At 45.9% G+C, this 19079-nt stretch overlaps 1 protein-coding gene across 6 annotated transcripts in view; it reads right to left on the minus strand.

Moving 5' to 3' along the window:
- Positions 1-19079, minus strand: part of trps1 (trichorhinophalangeal syndrome I) — a 108730-nt gene that overhangs the window by 71309 nt on the left and 18342 nt on the right. For all 6 annotated transcript variants that reach the window (XM_047150673.2, XM_017454823.3, XM_047150672.2 and 3 more), the window contains 2 exons: positions 7854-8683; positions 2311-3374 (listed from right to left, as the gene is read on the minus strand). In XM_047150673.2, coding sequence (XP_047006629.1) covers positions 2311-3374; positions 7854-8683 — 1894 coding nt within the window. The remainder of the gene's footprint in view (positions 1-2310; positions 3375-7853; positions 8684-19079) is intronic.

Raw genomic sequence — 19079 nt, forward strand, 5'->3', positions numbered from 1 at the left:
TGTTCCTCTTAAGAATGACAGTAGTGTGATCGCTACAACAAATACAACACTGCCAGATTCTGAGCAGCTCCCGCGTGCTGACCGTTTACTCAGTCGTAAAGGGCGTGAGACGTGTTTGTTTAGCCACGTTAACCGATTTTAACCGTCGCAGGAGAATCGACTTGCTGGGGAGTTAAACCAATTATTCCAGTGTGCTCGTTTATATGAGTAAAATACTGAAGTGGTTATACAGTATTTATTATATCTTGCAAGCTGGATCACTTTGGGTTTGATATTTGACACAACCCGATAAATTCATTAATAACCTTACCCTTTGAGGATCCGGGACAAGTCGGCACTTATCCTAACTTTAAGAAGTTATTTTTAAGAACATTCTTTTGAAGAATTTCATTTTTTTTTTTTCTTTTAAAGTTTTGTCTTAGGAACCATCGTAAGAAAAAAAAGGATACTCTTAAGAATAATTTTTGGAAATACAAAATATTCATGACTTTTTTTCTTAAGTTAGAAAATAATAATAATAATAAGAAGGAGAAGAAGAGGAAGAAGAGGAAAACGGCAGTTAAGAAGAATTTTATTCTTAAGAATAAATGAAGCCGGTCGCTGGAGCCGATTCCAGGACACTATCGCGCACTCGTTCACACACACGTTCACACACACGTTCACACACTCGGGACAATTTGGAAATGCCAATGAGTCTACGATGTATGTCTTTGGACTGGGGGGGGGGGGCGGAGTACCCGGAGGAAAGGGTGAGAAAAGGGCGGAGGCGGGATTCGAACCCCCAACCCCGGAGGTGCTAACCACACAATAAATAAATAAATAGATAGATAGATAGATAGATAAATAAATAAATAAATAAATGTGTTTTGTCCAGTCATGGAAATGTCAATTTAAAAAAAAAAAAAAAAAAAAAAACATGAGTTGCACCTTTTTGCTAACCAGCTGTTTGTTTTCATTTCGTCTGGTGCGAGGGTCCGAACCCACAGCCCCAGCTTTCTTCCCTCATTTCCCTCTGTTTCGGCGTGCGGCGGCCGGACATAAAGCAGTTCACACACCATGGCCGAAGTCTTTAAACCACTGCCACGATGAGTGCTGTGAGACTACAGAACCTACAGCACCGCCCTTCTGCGATCTGCTAGTCTCTAGAACGCCGCGGTCGCTCAAACCATCGCACGTGCGTTTACGTTCTCGGAGCGGCCGGGAAAAAAGAAGGGGGAAAGAAAAGAAAATTGGGTATGGGACGCACGGAAAAAAACGTGAATGACTAATGTCATCGGGGTGAAATCTAAACCGAGACGACTCTGGATAGTCGCATGAGTGTTTACGACCCGTGACGTCATGACGTAAAGAACAATCAACCCGTATTACGTTTAAAAAAAAAGGGGAGTTGTTGGGAGGTAAATAAAATATGACGTAATAACGTAAAAAGCACACATATATTAGCTTGGTGATGAACGGAGAATGAGAAGGGTGTGTGAGCGGTGTGTTATCATGTCATTAAGGGATTAAGACAGTTTGCTGTGCTTGCGCAACGTGTACACTGGATTTAACAAAGTGACTCGAATATGAAATGCGGCGCACGTCAACTCCTTCATATCTATAAATCAAACCGCAACATGCCTGTAAAGTACGGAAGAAAATACCCGAATAATCGAGATCTGATGTCGTAGTAGCGTTCTCTGTTGCCCGTCCTTGAGGGAAGCATTCTCCATAAAGCTATTACGAGCGAAAGCATTTCTCCAGAATGGCTTAAGGGATTTCAGACAAAAAATAATAATAAATAAATAAATAAATAAATAAATTTCTCCTCACACACAGATATCTGGCTTAAAGGCAAGTTAAATCAAAACCAACGAAGGGGACGTTTTAAAGGCAGATCGAATTACCTGATGTTTTAACTTTGTGTATTTATTCTGCAGCGTTGCTTAACTTAAGACGTGGAGCAACGCTGAGGGAAATCTGTTGCTCATTAGTAAGAAAGCAATATTGGTGCATCACAACAACAGATAGTCTAATCACATCATGCATGATCTGATTATCTGTAATCTTAACAATGGCTGCAGCGTCCCAGCCTCTGACTGAAGACTGCTGGGGCCTAAACAGAATAAAAGCGAGCTGGAAGATTAATCTGCTCATCGTTACTGAGAGATTATTGCCGTAATTCGCGGCGGGCGGATTTCTTTTTTTGGCGGCGAGATAAAGTGGTACACCTCTTAAAAAAAGTCAATCGGAGGCCACTTATTAAAATAAAAGCGGCCTGCGTGGAATAATGAAATCCGTTAAACGTGCTGACTGTCGGGGTGCCGTTACCTGTAGTGACGGAAAATTTCCTCCTCCACCTCGGTGTAGAAGTTGCATTTGGTGCAGGCGTACTCTCCGTGCTGGCCCCGGCCGCCTCCCTCACCTGTCGCCTCGTCTTCGGGCTTGGCTTCCAGCAGGGCGCGGGGAGCGTGCGCGCTGTCGTAGTGCAGCAGCAGCAAGTCCACATCGGTGGAGGAGAAGGTGCACTGATCGCACAGGTGGGTGACAGAGGATCTGGGTGGAGGCGTGGCCCCGGCAATGGGTGTTAGCTGCAGCAGGAGCATGGCACAGTGCGGGCACGAGCTCCTGCGACACGCAAACGGGTACGAGACGTCGCCCAGGTGCTTGTCGGGGCTGCAGAGGCCGCGCGGGCACAGCGGGCAGTGCTTGATCGCGCACTTATGGATGCTGTGCGCCCTCTGGTAATGGCGCAGCAGCGGAGCCACCACGATCACGTCGGGCCCGTGGTTCATGGAGTAGCGGAAGTCGCAGAACTGGCAGTTGTAGCTGGTCACCACAGTCTCTGAGTCGGTACCTGTGCCCGCCTTGCCGCTCTGGTTTTCCTTCCTCTTTGCATTTAGTTCTCCCTCTCTGGCTTTTCGCTCCCTCTCTCCCAGACTGCTGTCTAGCCCTAAAGCCTGGCAGTGCCGCTTCTCATAGTGCTCCAGCAGTCTAGACGAGCTGGACGCCTCGCAGCTGAAGCTGCAGTACTTGCACCAGTAATACGCCGCTGGCACGTCAGAACCCGCGGGCCGGATCGGCACCGAGTACCCGGCCACCGAGTCGTCCTCTGCTCTGACCGCCACCCGTTCGGCCCATGTGCCTGGCTCCTCGGCTCCCGGCCATGGTGCGCAGGTCCCCTTCACCTCCACAGCCTTGTCTTCAGAGCTAGCAATACCCAGCGGAGGGTTCTTCATCTTGTTTGGGTGGGCGGCCAGGAAGTGCTGCTCGAGTTCCACTGACGAGCTACCCATGTAGGTGAAGTTGCAGAACTTGCAGCGGAAATACTTGGTGTTGCCCTGACAGTCTGGTGTCTTCCTGCCAATGCCTATGAAGGTGCCCGCTAACGTCACCTGGTAGCAGGAGAAGGAGAAGGAGGAGGAGGGAGAGTGTAAGAGGGAATATGAGACAGAGGGGAAAAATGAATAAATGCATGGATTTAGAATAATACAGGCACATTATGCTGCAGACAACAGATGGATAGTTTTCTGTAGTGTTTCCAGTCCGACAGAAGAATCAGCAGACATCTCCGCACAAATCATGCCGCCTGTAATGGGTTTAGCACTTTTTTTTCTTTTTTTTTCAGTGGGACTTTGAAAAGCGTTCAGTCTGCGAGATGGAACGATTTGAAGCTTGTGACACTTTCTTAGGCACGGAGCGACGGTGCATGAAAATGCAAAATGGCAGCGTTTATTTTTATTAAACACAGCTACTGATATGAATGAAAAGAGGCACGAAATGATCGACTCGAACCGATCCTTCGAAAACAATTAAAACCCGCTCAATTGGTCTTCATGATCTGAGAGATCAAATCAAGAGAAAATAGTTGGAAAGGTACGATGCAGTTATTTTAGGAAATGCAAACACACACACACACACACACACACACACACACACACACACACAAACACACACACACACACAGAGAAAATCTCATGATAAGTGTAATACATGTATTATAAGGTTTGTAACAAACTTAATCAAATCTGCACAGCTGTCAAGACAAACACGTACACTACAGCTCAAAAGTTTGTGGACACTGGACTGAAATGTTTCTCACCATCTTAAGGTGTGGGATTTTGACCTGAAGGTGTGGGATTAAATGTATGAAATCGGTGTTGTAGATGAAAATATACTCACGGCAACGTATTCGTTTCTTTCATTAGAAAACGAACCTTTTATTTGCAAAAGTTGTTTTTTTTCCGACTCGGTGCGAAATATTCGGGAAAAGCAGGCGGTAAGCGTCCGGCGTCGGTTTGAACTCCTTTAATACTGTTTAAAAAGCATCTCGGGGAAATTCCTCAAGAAATCGGTCGAGAAAGCGCCAAGAATACATTTCTGGAAATTCTAGGCGAAAAGCGTGTCTACTTTGAAGATGCTAAAATACTCAATTATTTAGATTTGTTTTGTATTTTTTATCACAACATAGTTCCCATAGTTCCATTTGTGTTACTCCAGAGTTTTGATCGCTTTATTATTATTCTGAAGTGTGGAGAAAAATGAAACTAAAGAATGAGTGTTTCTAAACTTTTGACCGGTAGTGTATATAACAAACCTTCTGAATGTAAAAACAATGACATTATATATAATAACGTATATAAATACTACTACTATAACAACTATTATTATGACTATTATGACTATGATGATTATTAGTATTATTAGTATTATTATTATAAAAACTTTAATAACTGGACAGCTGACAATATATCTGAAAAAAAAAATCATGATAAACATTTCTAAACATTAACAAAAAATATATTTAAATACTAATACTACTACCACTACTACTACTAATAATAATAATAATAATAATAATAATAATAATAATAATAATAATTGGATTGATCTTGATGGCTGACAAAAAAAATAATGGACACTTCTAAAAATTCATAAAAGTTACTTTTAAATAATAATAATTAATAATAATAATTTCTAAAAATAAATAAATAAATAACAGAACCTTAAATACTACTACTACTACTACTACTAATAATAATAATAATAATAATAATAACAATAATAATAATATGCAGTTTTAAAATGGCTAAATATTAGACTTCTAAAAACTAATAAAAATGCCTTTAAATAATAATAATAATAATAATAATAATAATAATAATAATAATAATAATAATAATTAGATTGATCTTGATGGCTGAGAAAAAAAATAATGGACACTTCTAAAAATGCATCCAAGTTACTTTTAAATAATAATAATTAATAATAATAATTTCTAAAAACTAACATAACCTTAAATACTACTACTAGTAATAATAATAGTAATAATAATAATAATAATAATAATAATATGATGCAGTTTTTCAATGTGTAAATAATTAGATTAAATATCTAAAAACTAATTTGAAAGTACCTTTAAATAACAATAACAATAATAATAATAACAATACTTGCATGTGTGTTCGTTTTTAGTGACAGAAAGTTGGACCTTTATCCTCGCATGCCCTGTGAAACCTCCCCTTCAGGATGAAGACTGAATCACCCTGGAATGCCACTGTGTAGTCTCGTCTTACTGGCAGCTGTAGCGCTATATGTTTAGGAGATGATTCAACAAATCACCGCACCTGTACTTCCCGACAGACTCCTGTTCCAAACATCCCCATAAACCACAGCCGTGCGAGAGCCGCAGACTCAGTCCGATGTCGGGATTCAGTCCACGCGCACATCCGCTGCATTATTAATTCACTCATTCTAAAGCAGGCCGTGAGCGGCCATGAGCGGGAGCGTCTTACCCTCTCGGGAAAATGAGCTTGCTCGAATATGAAAATGCAGCTAACCTCCTGCATGAGTAAGGTTTTACACTATGACTGCTTGGTTTTTGTCCTGTTCAATCAGAGTTAACCGACAGCATGTGGAGAATTCAGTAGGATGCTCACAGCAAATGCCAATAGCAGTGTTGTTTGATATGCTTTTAAACCAGAACATCTGCAAAGAACAGAAAAGGCAGGTAATGGGAAGGTAAGGGGCAATCAGTGCATAAACTTATACAAAGAGCGACCGACAGTAGGCTCGTGAGAGGGGCAGAGCGCACGCGCGGCCCCACACGGTGGTCTCTCCTTGTTCGTGGTTGTTCAGTGAAACAGAATAGGATGGGTTGCCCTCTCCTCCAGGCGCACGCCGCGCTGCCCTCCGAGCAGCGGTCTGCTTCAGAGGAAGCTCACATTAGCCTTGACTCTGCCTGGCTGCTGTCTGCGTGCACAAGAAGGCCTTCCAATTACAATGGCGGGCAGCACGAATCGTATTCCGCGAACGCTGCAAACAAGCTGAGCGCGGACTTAGCGGGGTTTTCACGGGGATGAAAATCCGCACGGGAGAAAAGGTGCATTGAGGAAGCACGCGTCCCAGAAGCTTTCAGGGATGTATTTATCGACGGGTCACGACCCAATCTTCCCTGGACAATACGCGCCGCTCCCGGCAGGCAAACAGGCCTTAATACTGAACTCCAGCTGGAACGCACAACATCAAAAACCGAATATCACCGCCACGGTGAATTACTAATCTGGAAAGACGTGTCCTTCATTTGGGGTTTTTTTTTTTTTTTTTTTTTCCATGCCTACTTCTCATCTAAGCTTCAACTGAAATTGTTCTGACGTTATAATGTCCTTGGAAAATGGCTTTTTCTCACAATTTTTATTTGTACTTAGCAGTGCTAGTGTATTATTCATCTGGGTTCATCCTGGACACGTATCTGTCATACATTAATGTAAGTAAAAAATATATATATATATATTTATCGAATATCAATCAAGAAGACTTGTCTTGATCTGATCGTTAAAAATAAATAAATAAGTAAGTAAGTAAAAAAAACCATCAGGAAATTTTGAGATGCCTTCTAGCTCACTGAAATTCCCAGACGCAATAAAATACTGGATCTCGATTTATATGGGAGAAAAAAAAAAAACACAATGGAGAAGAACTTTAAAAAAAAAAAAAAAAAAAAAAAAAAAACCGATAGGGCTATTTAACATTTAGATCATTTCTGGTAATCCAAAAGAAAGAAAGAAATGTGGGGGGAAAAGTCTGGCCTGCTTCAGAGGCAGAGTAGCATTAAAGTCATTAGGGCCTGTTGGTCCGAGCCGCTGCCAAATCCGGGCCCGGCGGTGGCGGTGAAGGCCAAGCGCCATCCTACGGCTCATTCTGTAGGAACAGTGGAGTTAAACGTGCCAGTCGAACTGTAAACACGACATTGGTGAAGTGGAGAGCAAAGCCGCAGTGAAAGCTGGGCAGATAAATAGCTATGACATCTGTTCATTACCCATCGTTTAAAATAAATCGACTCTCCTGTTTTTACTGGCTCTCCTCGCCCGACTTCCCTACGCTCTTTTTCCCCTCTTTTCATTGGCTGAATGAGAAATCGCAGTCACTGATATTACAGCATGGAAAATTCCACTCGGAATGGACGCGGAATAAAGATTTATTATTCTTTTTTTAAAGGTTTACACGGTATAATGACAATTTGTGAACCTGGAAGTCGGACTGAAAAAAAAAATAATGATGATGATGATGATGATGATGATGAAAAGCTAGAAGACAGAGGGATACAGCAGAGCTTTCCTGCTTTTGGAAAGTATTTATGAAGAAGAAATAAGCTTCTGCTTGTAACTGTAACTTGCCTCGGTAGATAAGACCGTAATCGCTACACTCTGTATGAAATAAAGCAGGCGCATGTGTTCCGCAGGAGTGGACGGTTTTTTTGAACTGTACGTTGTCGAATGGTGAAAATTTATTTTAATGCATTATTTATTTACGTTGTTGTTTTTCTTGTCGTGGGTCACTGAATATCGGGTGATGATGCATCGAGCGGTGATTACCTGTACGTCGTAGGTGCCGTTGAGTAGCGAGGCTCTGGGCGAGCCCGGGTCGGCGAGGACGCCCGGGTTCCTGCTGCCGTCTTTGCCCTGGCTTTGACTTTGAAACTGCGGCATGTTGTGCAGAGCGAGGATCCTGCTGTCGAGCTCGGCGTCATGCCGTGTGCGGTTGTGCAAGCCCAGGTGGTACTTGCGGAAGTGCTTGATGAGGTCGGCCGGGTCGTTGCCGTAGTAGCCGTACCCGCAGATGTTGCACTTAAAGTCCTGGAGCTTGGGAGAAGAGGAGGATGAGGAGGATGAGGAAGGCGGGGGAGCGCCGCTCTCTGCTCTCGGAGGGCTAGAGGCCTCGTCACTAGGCCTGTGTGTCTGAAGCGGATGGGGAGGGGGCCGAGGGATTTCGGATCCTTCCTCCCCCTCGGCGTGAAGTCTTTCGGAACCAGGTGGCACTAGAGGACTGTGGGTAGGCCTTTCCTCGCCATTGCTGGCGCAGCTCTGCACAATGACGCATGCCTCTGGCCCCCTGCGCAATGACGAACGTCTCTCAGTCTCCGCTCCACCCTTAACGGCTTCACCCTCTCCATCAGGACTTTGGCCGCGGTCCGATCGTGTCGGGGAGGCGTCGGCGTTTTCTGCTTGCTGATAATGAAAGCCAGGAGTGTCTGGTTTGACGGAGCTCGGGGAGCCCGGCTCGGACCGCTCCTCTGGTACCGAGGCCTCGCTGCCCGCTGCCTCGCCGCTCTCCGGACCCGCAGCCTCCGCCACTGCCGCCGCTTCGCCTTCGTCTTCCTCGCCGCCGAAGCTTCTCAAAGGGGGATTCTTTTTCCGCACCATATCTGAAAGACAGCGTGCAAACGAAGTGTCTTTTAACTCAAAACAAAAACCATACGCTCGTGCCGGCTCGATTTTATAGTCGGCGGCGCCTGCTGTCCACGTTCAACGGTCTCGATATAACCTTCTCGATTGTTCTTTCACCCCCCCCCCCCCCCCCCAAAAAAAAAAACGCTTGAAAGAAATGATTTGCCTTCCGATCTGTCTTCCAACTCAACCCATAAACATGGAATATCAGTGACTCTGGCAGACGCCAGGCTTCTTTGATGGTATTTTAATGAATAAAACATGTTTGTTCGTGTCATGGATTTGGCATGAGGGCACACATTTAACCCAGTGTACCAAGTCACCCGGCTGACATGAAGAAGAAATATATATAATCCATAACCTGACTTGTGAAAAGAAATGACCGTCAGCATTCACTGAGGTCATCGGTGCGTGTTTGCTCCTAGAGGACGACGGCGGTTCGATTCCGCTCCGAATTCTCATTAAGTAGATTTTCCTTTGACAAACTGTAACAGATTCATTATGGATGCAACTGAACACGACTTAGCATTTCGCTCTTGTTATATATATATATATATGTGTGTGTGTGTGTGTGTGTGTGTGTGTGTGTGTGTGGGTGTGTTGCCTAGTTCCTCTCGATCTCATGATTTAACTAATTTGGGGCCGGAATCATTTCTTCAGAAAACGATATAGGGCAATTTCCTAATTTCGGCTGTAAAGCAAATGGGCATTAAATAAAGCGACTGAGGGACAACGCCTTAACCAGGGTTGTGTTAATGGAAGCCTTAGGAAAATCTAATCTGATCCAACAGCTCGTAAATTTCGCCACACCCCCGTCTGTCACTCCATCGCCAATTCTTTCACAATCCTTACTCCGACATGGGATGTGATAACGTCAAAACACGCACGCGCACACGCACACACACACACACACACACACAGGGCTTGTGTCTCTCCGTGGTACAGCTTGCTGAGTTCAAAGTGCTTGATATCAACGGTGCTATTATTAAAATTGATTTATGGGAGATTTCAGGATGAAGAGTCAAGCTTCTGTAGTTACGTTTGCATTCCTAAAGCTTCCAAACTGCACATTATTAATGCCGTGCCACAAAGCGTCATATTAAAGCGGTGTCTGCGGGGCAAGATAAACCCGCATTAGTGACACGATGACTGATCTAAAGTGAGCGCCGGCGGTGAGAACGCCGCGGATAAACAGAAGCTCCGTCCCGGCTCGTCCTGGAAACGCACGCCTCGTGATTTACTTCGTTTCAATAGACTCCTGATCGGTGGAAACCCCGCGCGCGATTTATACGGCCACTTTAATCAGATATCAGATGGGGTACTCATTTAAACCATTGTTTATTACCTGAATCAAAAGCGCTTTCCTTCTCATTACCTCCTCCCACTCTCTCTCTCTCGCGCGCGCGCTCTCGAACTCTCTCTCTTTTTCATTTTACAGTGAAAGTACGGGTTCGTCAGAGCAGGTGATTTAGCATACACGAGGTAATTACATTAAAACTTCGGGGGGGGGGGGGGGGGGGGGGGGGGGGGGGGGGGGGGGGGGTAAGACAATGGCGTCCCAATAACCCCATCGAAAGACAGGATAATCTACTTCAATAGCAATCGCTCGCAGGCGTTCATGTACCCGTCAACTCAGATCACTGGCTCACGTGCCAGTCCTTCCTCCTTATGTTATTTTGCTCCTCGTCTCTTCCTGTGCCTTTTCGTTCAGGACAGAATGATCCGTTCTCTTCGTTAAAAAAGACGGGAGTGAATCAGCACTGGGGTTTATTTATTTAGGAGCAGAACTCGGCTAATTCGGTCCAGTGACGGGTCACGACTCAATCGTACTCAATCGAGCTCAGACGGCTGTTTCCGCCGCGCGTGTTGAAGTTAGGGCAAAGCAGAACGGTCCAAAAAAACAAAAAAACAAAACAGGAAGGGGACGTCGGCGTGCTAACCTCTGTGGAGACGCTTTAAAACAACACTCTTTGCCCGGAGTAAGCCCCGCCCAGTGACGGGCTTTTCATCAATGCTATAGTGACAGGGTGAAGACAGAAGCTCTTGCTGGATTACTTTTGCGTACAGAAGGCGTGTACACCCGACGAATCTCACAATGAGGCGACTCGGAGCTCATGCGCTGACAAAGGCTCGGAAGTCGAGATCGACGAGCTCGGAGTATTTTTAACTCAGATCAAATCGTGCTCGTGAACAAAAGACAACCGGGGCCGTCGTTTTTTTTTTCCCCTTAAAACACAAAGCATGCGCTCTCTTGAGCTGGCACGGGAATTTACAAGGTTAAAAATGATAATAGAACACACCGACGTTCACAACGAGCTAAAAATGCACAGTTCTGATTGGTGGTTCCTAAATAAGGAATAAAACATAACAGGATTTACTGCTGTGCTGTGTTGTTTTCCTTTCTCAGGAACAATTCGAACAAAAACGAGCATTTAAAAAAATAAATAAAAAAATATATAAATAAATAAATAAATATTTGACGACGCTTGTTTGAGAAAGTGCGTCGTTTTATTTCTCGTATCTCTTTAGATAACCGGTATCTGTCTCAGACGGGTTTGTTGCCGGGTGAGCTTAGTTGAAGGGAAACCTACTTAAAGAGGCTGTTCTACATTATTAAGCAAGTCACAGTTCTCATGCAATAAGGGGAGGGAAGAAAGATCTTTCTGACGATGACAAGCGTGAAAACAACCGATATTTCACGCAGACTGAATGGAGCTGACGGAACCGTCAAAAGATCTGCGCGTGATTCGGAGCGCAGACGAATTCACTCGGTTTAAGGCTCATTGAGGGACGTTTCTGTCGGACAAACGGACGGTATTAAAGGCGCAGCTATGGAACAGCCGGTGTTGAGCGGTGAACAGGTATTTGAAGCTGCTGGTGTGTCTCGAGTCCCAAGAACCTCTCCATGCAGAATCCTAAAGAGGCTGGGAGTTGTGCGTAACGCTGCATCTCGGGCCAGCCCTAACCAAAGGGTGGTACACCGGACGGTCCGGATGGATGGAGCTCCGGATGGTTGGTGAATGGCTGTTTCCTGTTCCGACACGACTGCGGCGTCGGCGGGGAGGTGGTGGAGTTGCGCTGGAATATTGGGAAGTGAGACGGTAGGTCCCTTTCGAGTCCCTGAGGTATGTACGATACGTGGAGTTCCGAACTGACCATTTCCTGCCATGGTACGAAAGGAAGAATCGTGCCTTATGAAATAAAATTCTTTTCATGCGGGACCATCCCATGCTGCAAAAAACATCACCGACGCCTTTGATGCTACGGGCAAAAAACGAGGAAAGAGTTACGGTTTGGCCGCCATCATCCCCTGATCTCAATCCTACTGAGCACCCGTCCTTAAAAGGAATATCTATGAGGATGGGCGGCAGCACACCCAGAATATCGAATATATCGACTACATCAAAACGGCAGCCCCGGCGGGGGGGGTTTGTGCGATACTGGCATCCTCAAATGAAATTCTTTTTGATTCTGAATTTGTTTTCGCGATTCATTTTGAACGTCTCTAGTTTTATTTGTTATTTAGAGTGCTACTGTTTGGTCCAGATCTTTTACATTCTTTTATTTACTTTAATATTAATAGATCACATATATGAATATGAATATATATATATATATATATTTAACTTGAAAAAGCACAGGGCATTTTCATAATACAGTCAGTACTGTTTATTTCTGTAACAGAGTGCAGCGATATTATACTGTGAGTGTTGTGTTTTCATTCGGGATCGATGTAAAAACACTCGACCGACCTAGTCGGTCCAATCCGTCGACCTCAGGCGACAGTTAGACATTTTTCTTTGTTCGGTAACGGCGCATTTTAATACAGGGTTGTTTTTTAATTAGTTATCAGTTAGTAGATTATTATATCGAGTATATCCACTGGACAAGTCCTCGTGTATTACTGTAGCGCTCTAGCGATCCGTAAAGTCCCGTACGCCGCGTCATCTCGGACACGGTCCTGCCATTGTCGACTGCTCTCCAGTTTAGACAGAAATGAACAACATATGAGACAAAACGAATGTGTTACCGATGGATTAGGCACGGATTCTGGACTATAACTCACGTGTACATGCTCTACTCTGCGCTGACATCTCACATCTCACAGGAGCTGACATCTTCCCCGAGTGCCATGGCCAGGATCCTGACGCGCTGGCAATAAATCTTGTTAAAATCATCCAGGCCTTCTGAAATCATCTGCTTTCTTTCTCTGAGCCCATAGGTCCGAGCAGGAGCACGGAGCGGCCGGGGAGACGTCGTTGTAAACACACCGATGTGCATGAACGCCCGCGTACGTAAACACTCGGAACATTACGGCATTCTTTCGCAATTGAGCAATTTTACTGCTCTGATGATTAAAATAACATGGACTCGAAATAGACCCGCTCGTATGTTTTGATCCCCGAGCCCGGGGACGGCCGGAACGCTACGCCCGTGTACCGTGGGTACGAAATCCGATGAAGCCCAGATCGTTTCATACACCCGGACTTCTCACTACAGCTTTCTGACTTCAGGAGGATCGAACACGGATACATATTCCAGCACCACCTCGAGAACCGCACGGAGCCGAGCAGAGTCTCGGGCGGGGGGGGTGTTTTTTTAAAATGATTATTATTAACGCAAGCATGCGCTCATAATTCAGACCTGTTCGTTAAGTCCTAGGAGGGGTGAGATTGCAAAAACGTCCTCTTTAACGACTTCCCACACACACGCACATTTCAGTCCTACGGGATTGCAGCAATTCCTCTTTGTGATCGTCGGGGCCAAAAACGCTCGCTTTCGCCGCGGCGTTTTTTTTTTTCCAAAATTTGCGATGGGTTTTTTATGCTTTTTTTTTTCTTTCGGAAAACTACGTGCATCGGCGAAACTGCGGTCGCGCGGTCTTTCGCGGCGATGTTTGTTGATAAGTGAGACTATTTAGCTGTACTCATGCGCGATGCGCGTGAATCGAACGGGGCTTTGCCCGAGTGCGCGTTGTGATGGTGTCACATGACGCGCCTTGGCCCGAATCTGCCGTGATTCGGAAAAAAAATCCCAAGCGCCTCCCGAATACTGCAGCGTTCGCTCGAGTTCGCGCTCGTTCCTGCGATCGCAAAAGGGTGAAATCCTGCAGGGACTGAATTATTCACGCAGCCGACTTCCTTAACCCCAGCAACCAAAAGCAAACCGATTGGCTATTTCAGTTTTTTGTTGTTGTTTTTTTTTTTTTTTAAATAAAAGTTTAAAAAAATGTCCCCACAAGGTCAAAACTGTCAGATATTGCGTCAGATATCTACGTAGGAATATTAGATTCCCATCAAAACATAAAAACATGCCCCCACACACACACACACACACACACACACACCGCACAATCTTTGCTGGCGGAGAATTGAGTTCCCAGACTCGCACGATGATGGCACTCACTTTGCATCTTTTATTTACTGGTGTCTTAAACCAAAGTGATTTTAAAATAAATAAATCAATCAATCAAACCCCACCGTGATTGCCTTCTGCACCTGACTGCTTAATAACTGACTCTTCAGCTTACAGGAGCAGCCTTAAAACCTCAAAGAGCTCGAATGTCAGTCCGCTTAACCGTATTCTTATACGCTAGGTGCTAAACTGCCTCGCCGTGTGACCCGTGCTGTATTCTGATCTAATGATGAGGGAAACGGACTTGTGTTGAGACGGCACGCGGCGTCGCAGAGACGTTAGCTCACTCGCTGCACTATTCACTGAACCTGAGTGTTATATGAACCGATATAAAAAAAGAGAAAGGCCTGCTTTCTCTGCTGCACGGCACACGTGTCCCCCTCTCTAGCTCGTCTAGCATACCATGTGAGTGCGGTCACGTCTGAGACCGAGCGCGCACCGTCATAAAAACGCTCCCGCGATTCTACCTTGCGCCGTCCCTCTTGTTATTCCACCCATCTTTCAGGATGTCGCTGCTACGGAGTCCGCGGCGGAACAGGACCCGAGCGACCCCCGATCTGTCTCCCTCTGGTGTTTAATCTCATCCGGATCATTAGGAATAAATCACATTAGTGTCTCGATGGTAATGCTACGAGCATGTGTAGGGTCTATGGGAAACACATAGGCGCAGTCCTAGATAAACGGGGTGCGATTCATTATCATTAAGCCCAAATGTCGAGAGGACGGATCTGGCGGTGAGTCAGTCTCCCCCTCCCTACGCGTAAAACAGGATAATCACGACGCTTTAACGCTGCATCTGTACACCGCGAGTGCTCGCTTTGTCTTAGAGCATTACGGATGATTGCTCGGTCCCGTAAGACCGTTTTCCTCTCCACTTACACACTTTATTAATCATGCTGATGAAGTGGCTAGGGGAGGTTTTTATAAAAGCTAAGGGGGGGGGGGGCATAGCCACACAAAAACATACATAACACTGATTTACATTTCAAAACAACAAAACCGCCCACAGAGAAATGAGCGTAAAATTCTCCGGGATACGCAGCAGTTCCTGTTCTCCAGCAGCCTCCGCTCCACCTCGGACCCTGACGCGCAGACCCGTTTGTGGAGAAGTACAGGCGTGTCCTCGCACTCGTGCTGGAATAGCAGGTCGTGTACGCAGGTTGTGCGCGGAATAAAGACGCCGAGATATACATACCGCAGTGGGGCCCGAGTATTACGTCTTACGTGTAACCGTTTACGTGTTCGTTTACGTGAGGGTTTGGTTTGATTTTGTCGCGGGTTGTTTTTTTGGTTTTTTTCAAAAGCTGCGACTCGATTTGCGGCGGGTTTTTTTTTTTTTTTTTTTTTTTTTTACTTGAACTGCCGAAATCGAAAATGGCACGGGATTGTCTTTCGCAGTGATGTTTGTCGGTAAATGAGACCTTTAAGCTGTACGCAAGTTCGCCGCATGTGAATCGAAGAGACTGAACGCGCGTTGTGATGATGTCACACGACGGGGGTTCGATTCCCACCGTGGCCCTGTGCGTGTGTGTGCGGCGTGTGCGTGTTCTCCCCGTGCTGCGGGGGTTTCCTCCGGGTACTCCGGTTTCCTCCCCCAGTCCAAACACATGCACGGTAGGCTGATTGGCGTCTCTAAAGTGTCCGTAGTGTATGAATGTGTGTGTGTGTGAGTGTGTATGTGATTGGCACCCTGTCCAGGGTGTACCCCGCCTTGTGCCCGATGCCCCTGGGATAGTTTCCAGGTTCCCCGTGACCCTGAAGAAGGATAGAGCGCTATAGAAGATGGATGGATGGATGGATGGATGGATGCAAGCTCCTCCGAATATTTGCTTGATTTTGCGTTAATGTCTGTGTCTGTGTACGTACACTCAGCTTCCAGACTAAGAATGAAAGAAGATTCAAGACGCTTTCTTGTGCAATGAAATTCGCACAGCTGCAGTACAAAACAACAAACTCTTTTTTGTTTTACAAATCAAATAATGATTTGATAAACAAAACGACCTGAATCTAGGTTTTTCTGCGCCACTTTGCATAGGCTTTCTAACAGACAGACGTTAACCACGCCGTAAGCCCCTCTTCCCTCTCCCAGTCTTACAACAGAAATGACTCGCTACATCACAGAAGCACAGTCTGCACTTCCCCTTGAAGAACTGTATCAGACTGGATTCTGATCTCGCTGTAAAAACGCCGACCCTGCCAGTCCTGCCTGTCGCTCGTCCTCCGCTGAGGATGTTTATAGCGTGAGTATGGGGCAGCGGGATTCCCTGGACCTCTAGCGTGTTGCGGTTTCCACTTTTGCACCTTAGGTGCAATAATGACTTTACGGAAGCGACGTGGGGCCGTGCGTGAGCTTCCCCCGCGATGGCGCAAAATCTACAAAGCAACCGAATCCGTTCAGCGTATCTGTCAAATGTTTTAAGTCTTTGGTTAGTCGAAAGACGTCATTAGTACTTAACTGGGATGTAAAATGTATGTTTTTGTGAATGACTACATTATAAAGATGAACTTTTTTTTAAAGGTTGATATATTTGGGTGTACCCCGCCTTGTGCCCCATGCTCGCTGGGATAGGCTCCAGGTTCCCCGTGACCCTGAAGAAGGATAGAGCGCTATAGAAGATGGATGGATGGATGGATATTTGGTGTCCCCGTGGACGAGCTGCCGCTAGCGAGGACTGAACAAAGACGTCTATTATAGCGGTTGCCAAGCGTAACGATTAAAACTCAGGTAGCTTATTAAACTTAACCGCACTCGCTTACTTAACTTGTGAACTTCCGTTCAGGTTTATATCGAGTAATTCTCTTAATTATACATTTAAAATTCACATGCATTCGGAGCAGTACTTCTCTTTCCTCCGCGAGCCCTCGGCTATGTTTTTTCCGCTCCTGCTGCCGAGGCCTTACTACGAAAGACATTCTCGACTGCTTATACAACGGCCCATGTTCGGTACCGTGGCAGCCTCTACAATCTGCACTAGAGATCTGGAAATCTAATAAGCAATGGAGAACTATGCGTCTAATGTAAACAAGCGCCGGGGAGATACGTTTTCACTTTACAGCCTCTTCGGAGACCAGAATAATCCCAGGACTTTTACTTGACGGGCCTGCAGGGAGACGGCTCTCCTCAAACGCGCGGAGTGAAAGACAGGCGCGGATCGACGCCGAGAGCCTGGACGTGGAGAAGAGGCTATGCAAATCCCCTCCCATTCACACGGAGAGCACGGAAGAATAAATCCAACCCTGCCAGTGCAACACTAAGGCCTTTGAAGGGGACTCGGACTGCCAAAATCTGTCTCCGCACAGGCGTTCTGACTCACCAATCTGCACAACACCCAATGTTCCACGCATTCAGAAATCCCTCCAAGAAGGAAAAATACACGCTGACGAGGACGTGGAGAAAAGACAATGCTAAGTTTGTTGCTGAACATATATACACACACACACACACACACACACACACACACATACATATATATATATATATATATATATATATATATATATATATATATATATATATAGATTGGATTTATTATGATAAGAGTTACCAAACAGAAATGAAGCATGGTCACATGATCCTGACTGAGGCATGAAACAGCAGACTGATGGGTCAGGTCAAACTTTCAAAACGTCTGCATGAGGCGATATCTGTTAGCTTTGACACAGTGACTACCTGCCTACACGCTCCTTTCTCCTCTCAGGTTTTTACTAAACCTCACACACCCTTTGAAGTTGAGAGAGCTAAAGGCCTGCGGGGCATGATTGGGATTTCATTCCTGTGTGTGTGTGTGTGTGTGTGTGTGTGTTTCTTTTTTCTTTTCCTTTTTTTTTTTTGTCCAGCATTGAATGACTGTCGCTCTCTCTCACATACGGTACACACACACACACACACACACACACGCGCGCGCGCGCGCGAATGCAAAGCGGTTGGGTAGAAGTGGACGATAAGCCCACGCGGTTTAGTAATCGAGTGTGTGACAGTACAAGGCCCTTCGTCTTAAACTGTACGAGCATGCACGGGGAGAAAAGGCGAGCGAGGGAAGATTAAGAGAAGTGAGAGCTCATGGGGAAGAGAGGGAGGGGGGACTGGCATGTCGAAAAAATAAAAGAGCTTTTCCCATAATTCTACATACCACTGTTTTTCCCTTTATCCTTGCATGAGTGTGAAAAGATGCCAGGCTCAATAAGAACAGGCTGACAAACTGTCTCTGTGACTTCTCATGTGGCATGTCATCAAGCCCAGTGCAAAAAACATCTCTCTCTCTCTCCCTCTCTCTCTCCCTCTCTCTCTCTCTCTCTCTCTCTCTCTCTCTCTCTCTCTCTCCCCTCTCTCTCTCTCTCCCCTCTCTCTCTCTCTCTCTCTCTCTCTCTCTCTCTCTCTCCCCTCTCTCTCTCTCTCTCTCTCTCTCTCTCTCTCTCTCTCTCCCCTCTCTCTCTCTCTCCCCTCTCTCTCTCTCTCTCTCTCTCTCTCTCTCTCTCTCTCTCTCTCTCTCTCTCTCTCTCCCTCTCTCTCTCCCTCTCTCTCTCTCTCTCTCTCTCTCCCCTCTCTCTCTCTCTCCCCTCTCTCTCTCTCTCTCTCTCTCTCTCTCTCTCTCTCTCTCCCCTCTCTCTCTCTCTCCCCTCTCTCTCTCTCTCTCTCTCTCTCTCTCTCTCCCCTCTCTCTCTCTCTCTCCCCTCTCTCTCTCTCTCTCCCCTCTCTCTCTCTCTCTCTCTCTCTCTCTCTCTCTCTCTCCCTCTCTCTCTCTCTCTCTCTCTCTCCCCTCTCTCTCTCTCTCTCTCCCTCTCTCTCTCCCTCTCTCTCTCTCTCCCCTGTCTCTCTCTCTCTCTCCCCTGTCTCTCTCTCTCCCCTGTCTCTCTCTCTCTCCCCTGTCTCTCTCTCTCTCTCCCCTGTGTCTCTCTCTCTCCCCTCTCTCTCTCTCCCCTGTCTCTCTCTCTCTCTCCCCTGTCTCTCTCTCTCTCCCC

The sequence above is a fragment of the Ictalurus punctatus genome, chromosome 24 (assembly GCF_001660625.3).
Source record: "Ictalurus punctatus breed USDA103 chromosome 24, Coco_2.0, whole genome shotgun sequence".
Taxonomy (NCBI): domain Eukaryota; kingdom Metazoa; phylum Chordata; class Actinopteri; order Siluriformes; family Ictaluridae; genus Ictalurus; species Ictalurus punctatus.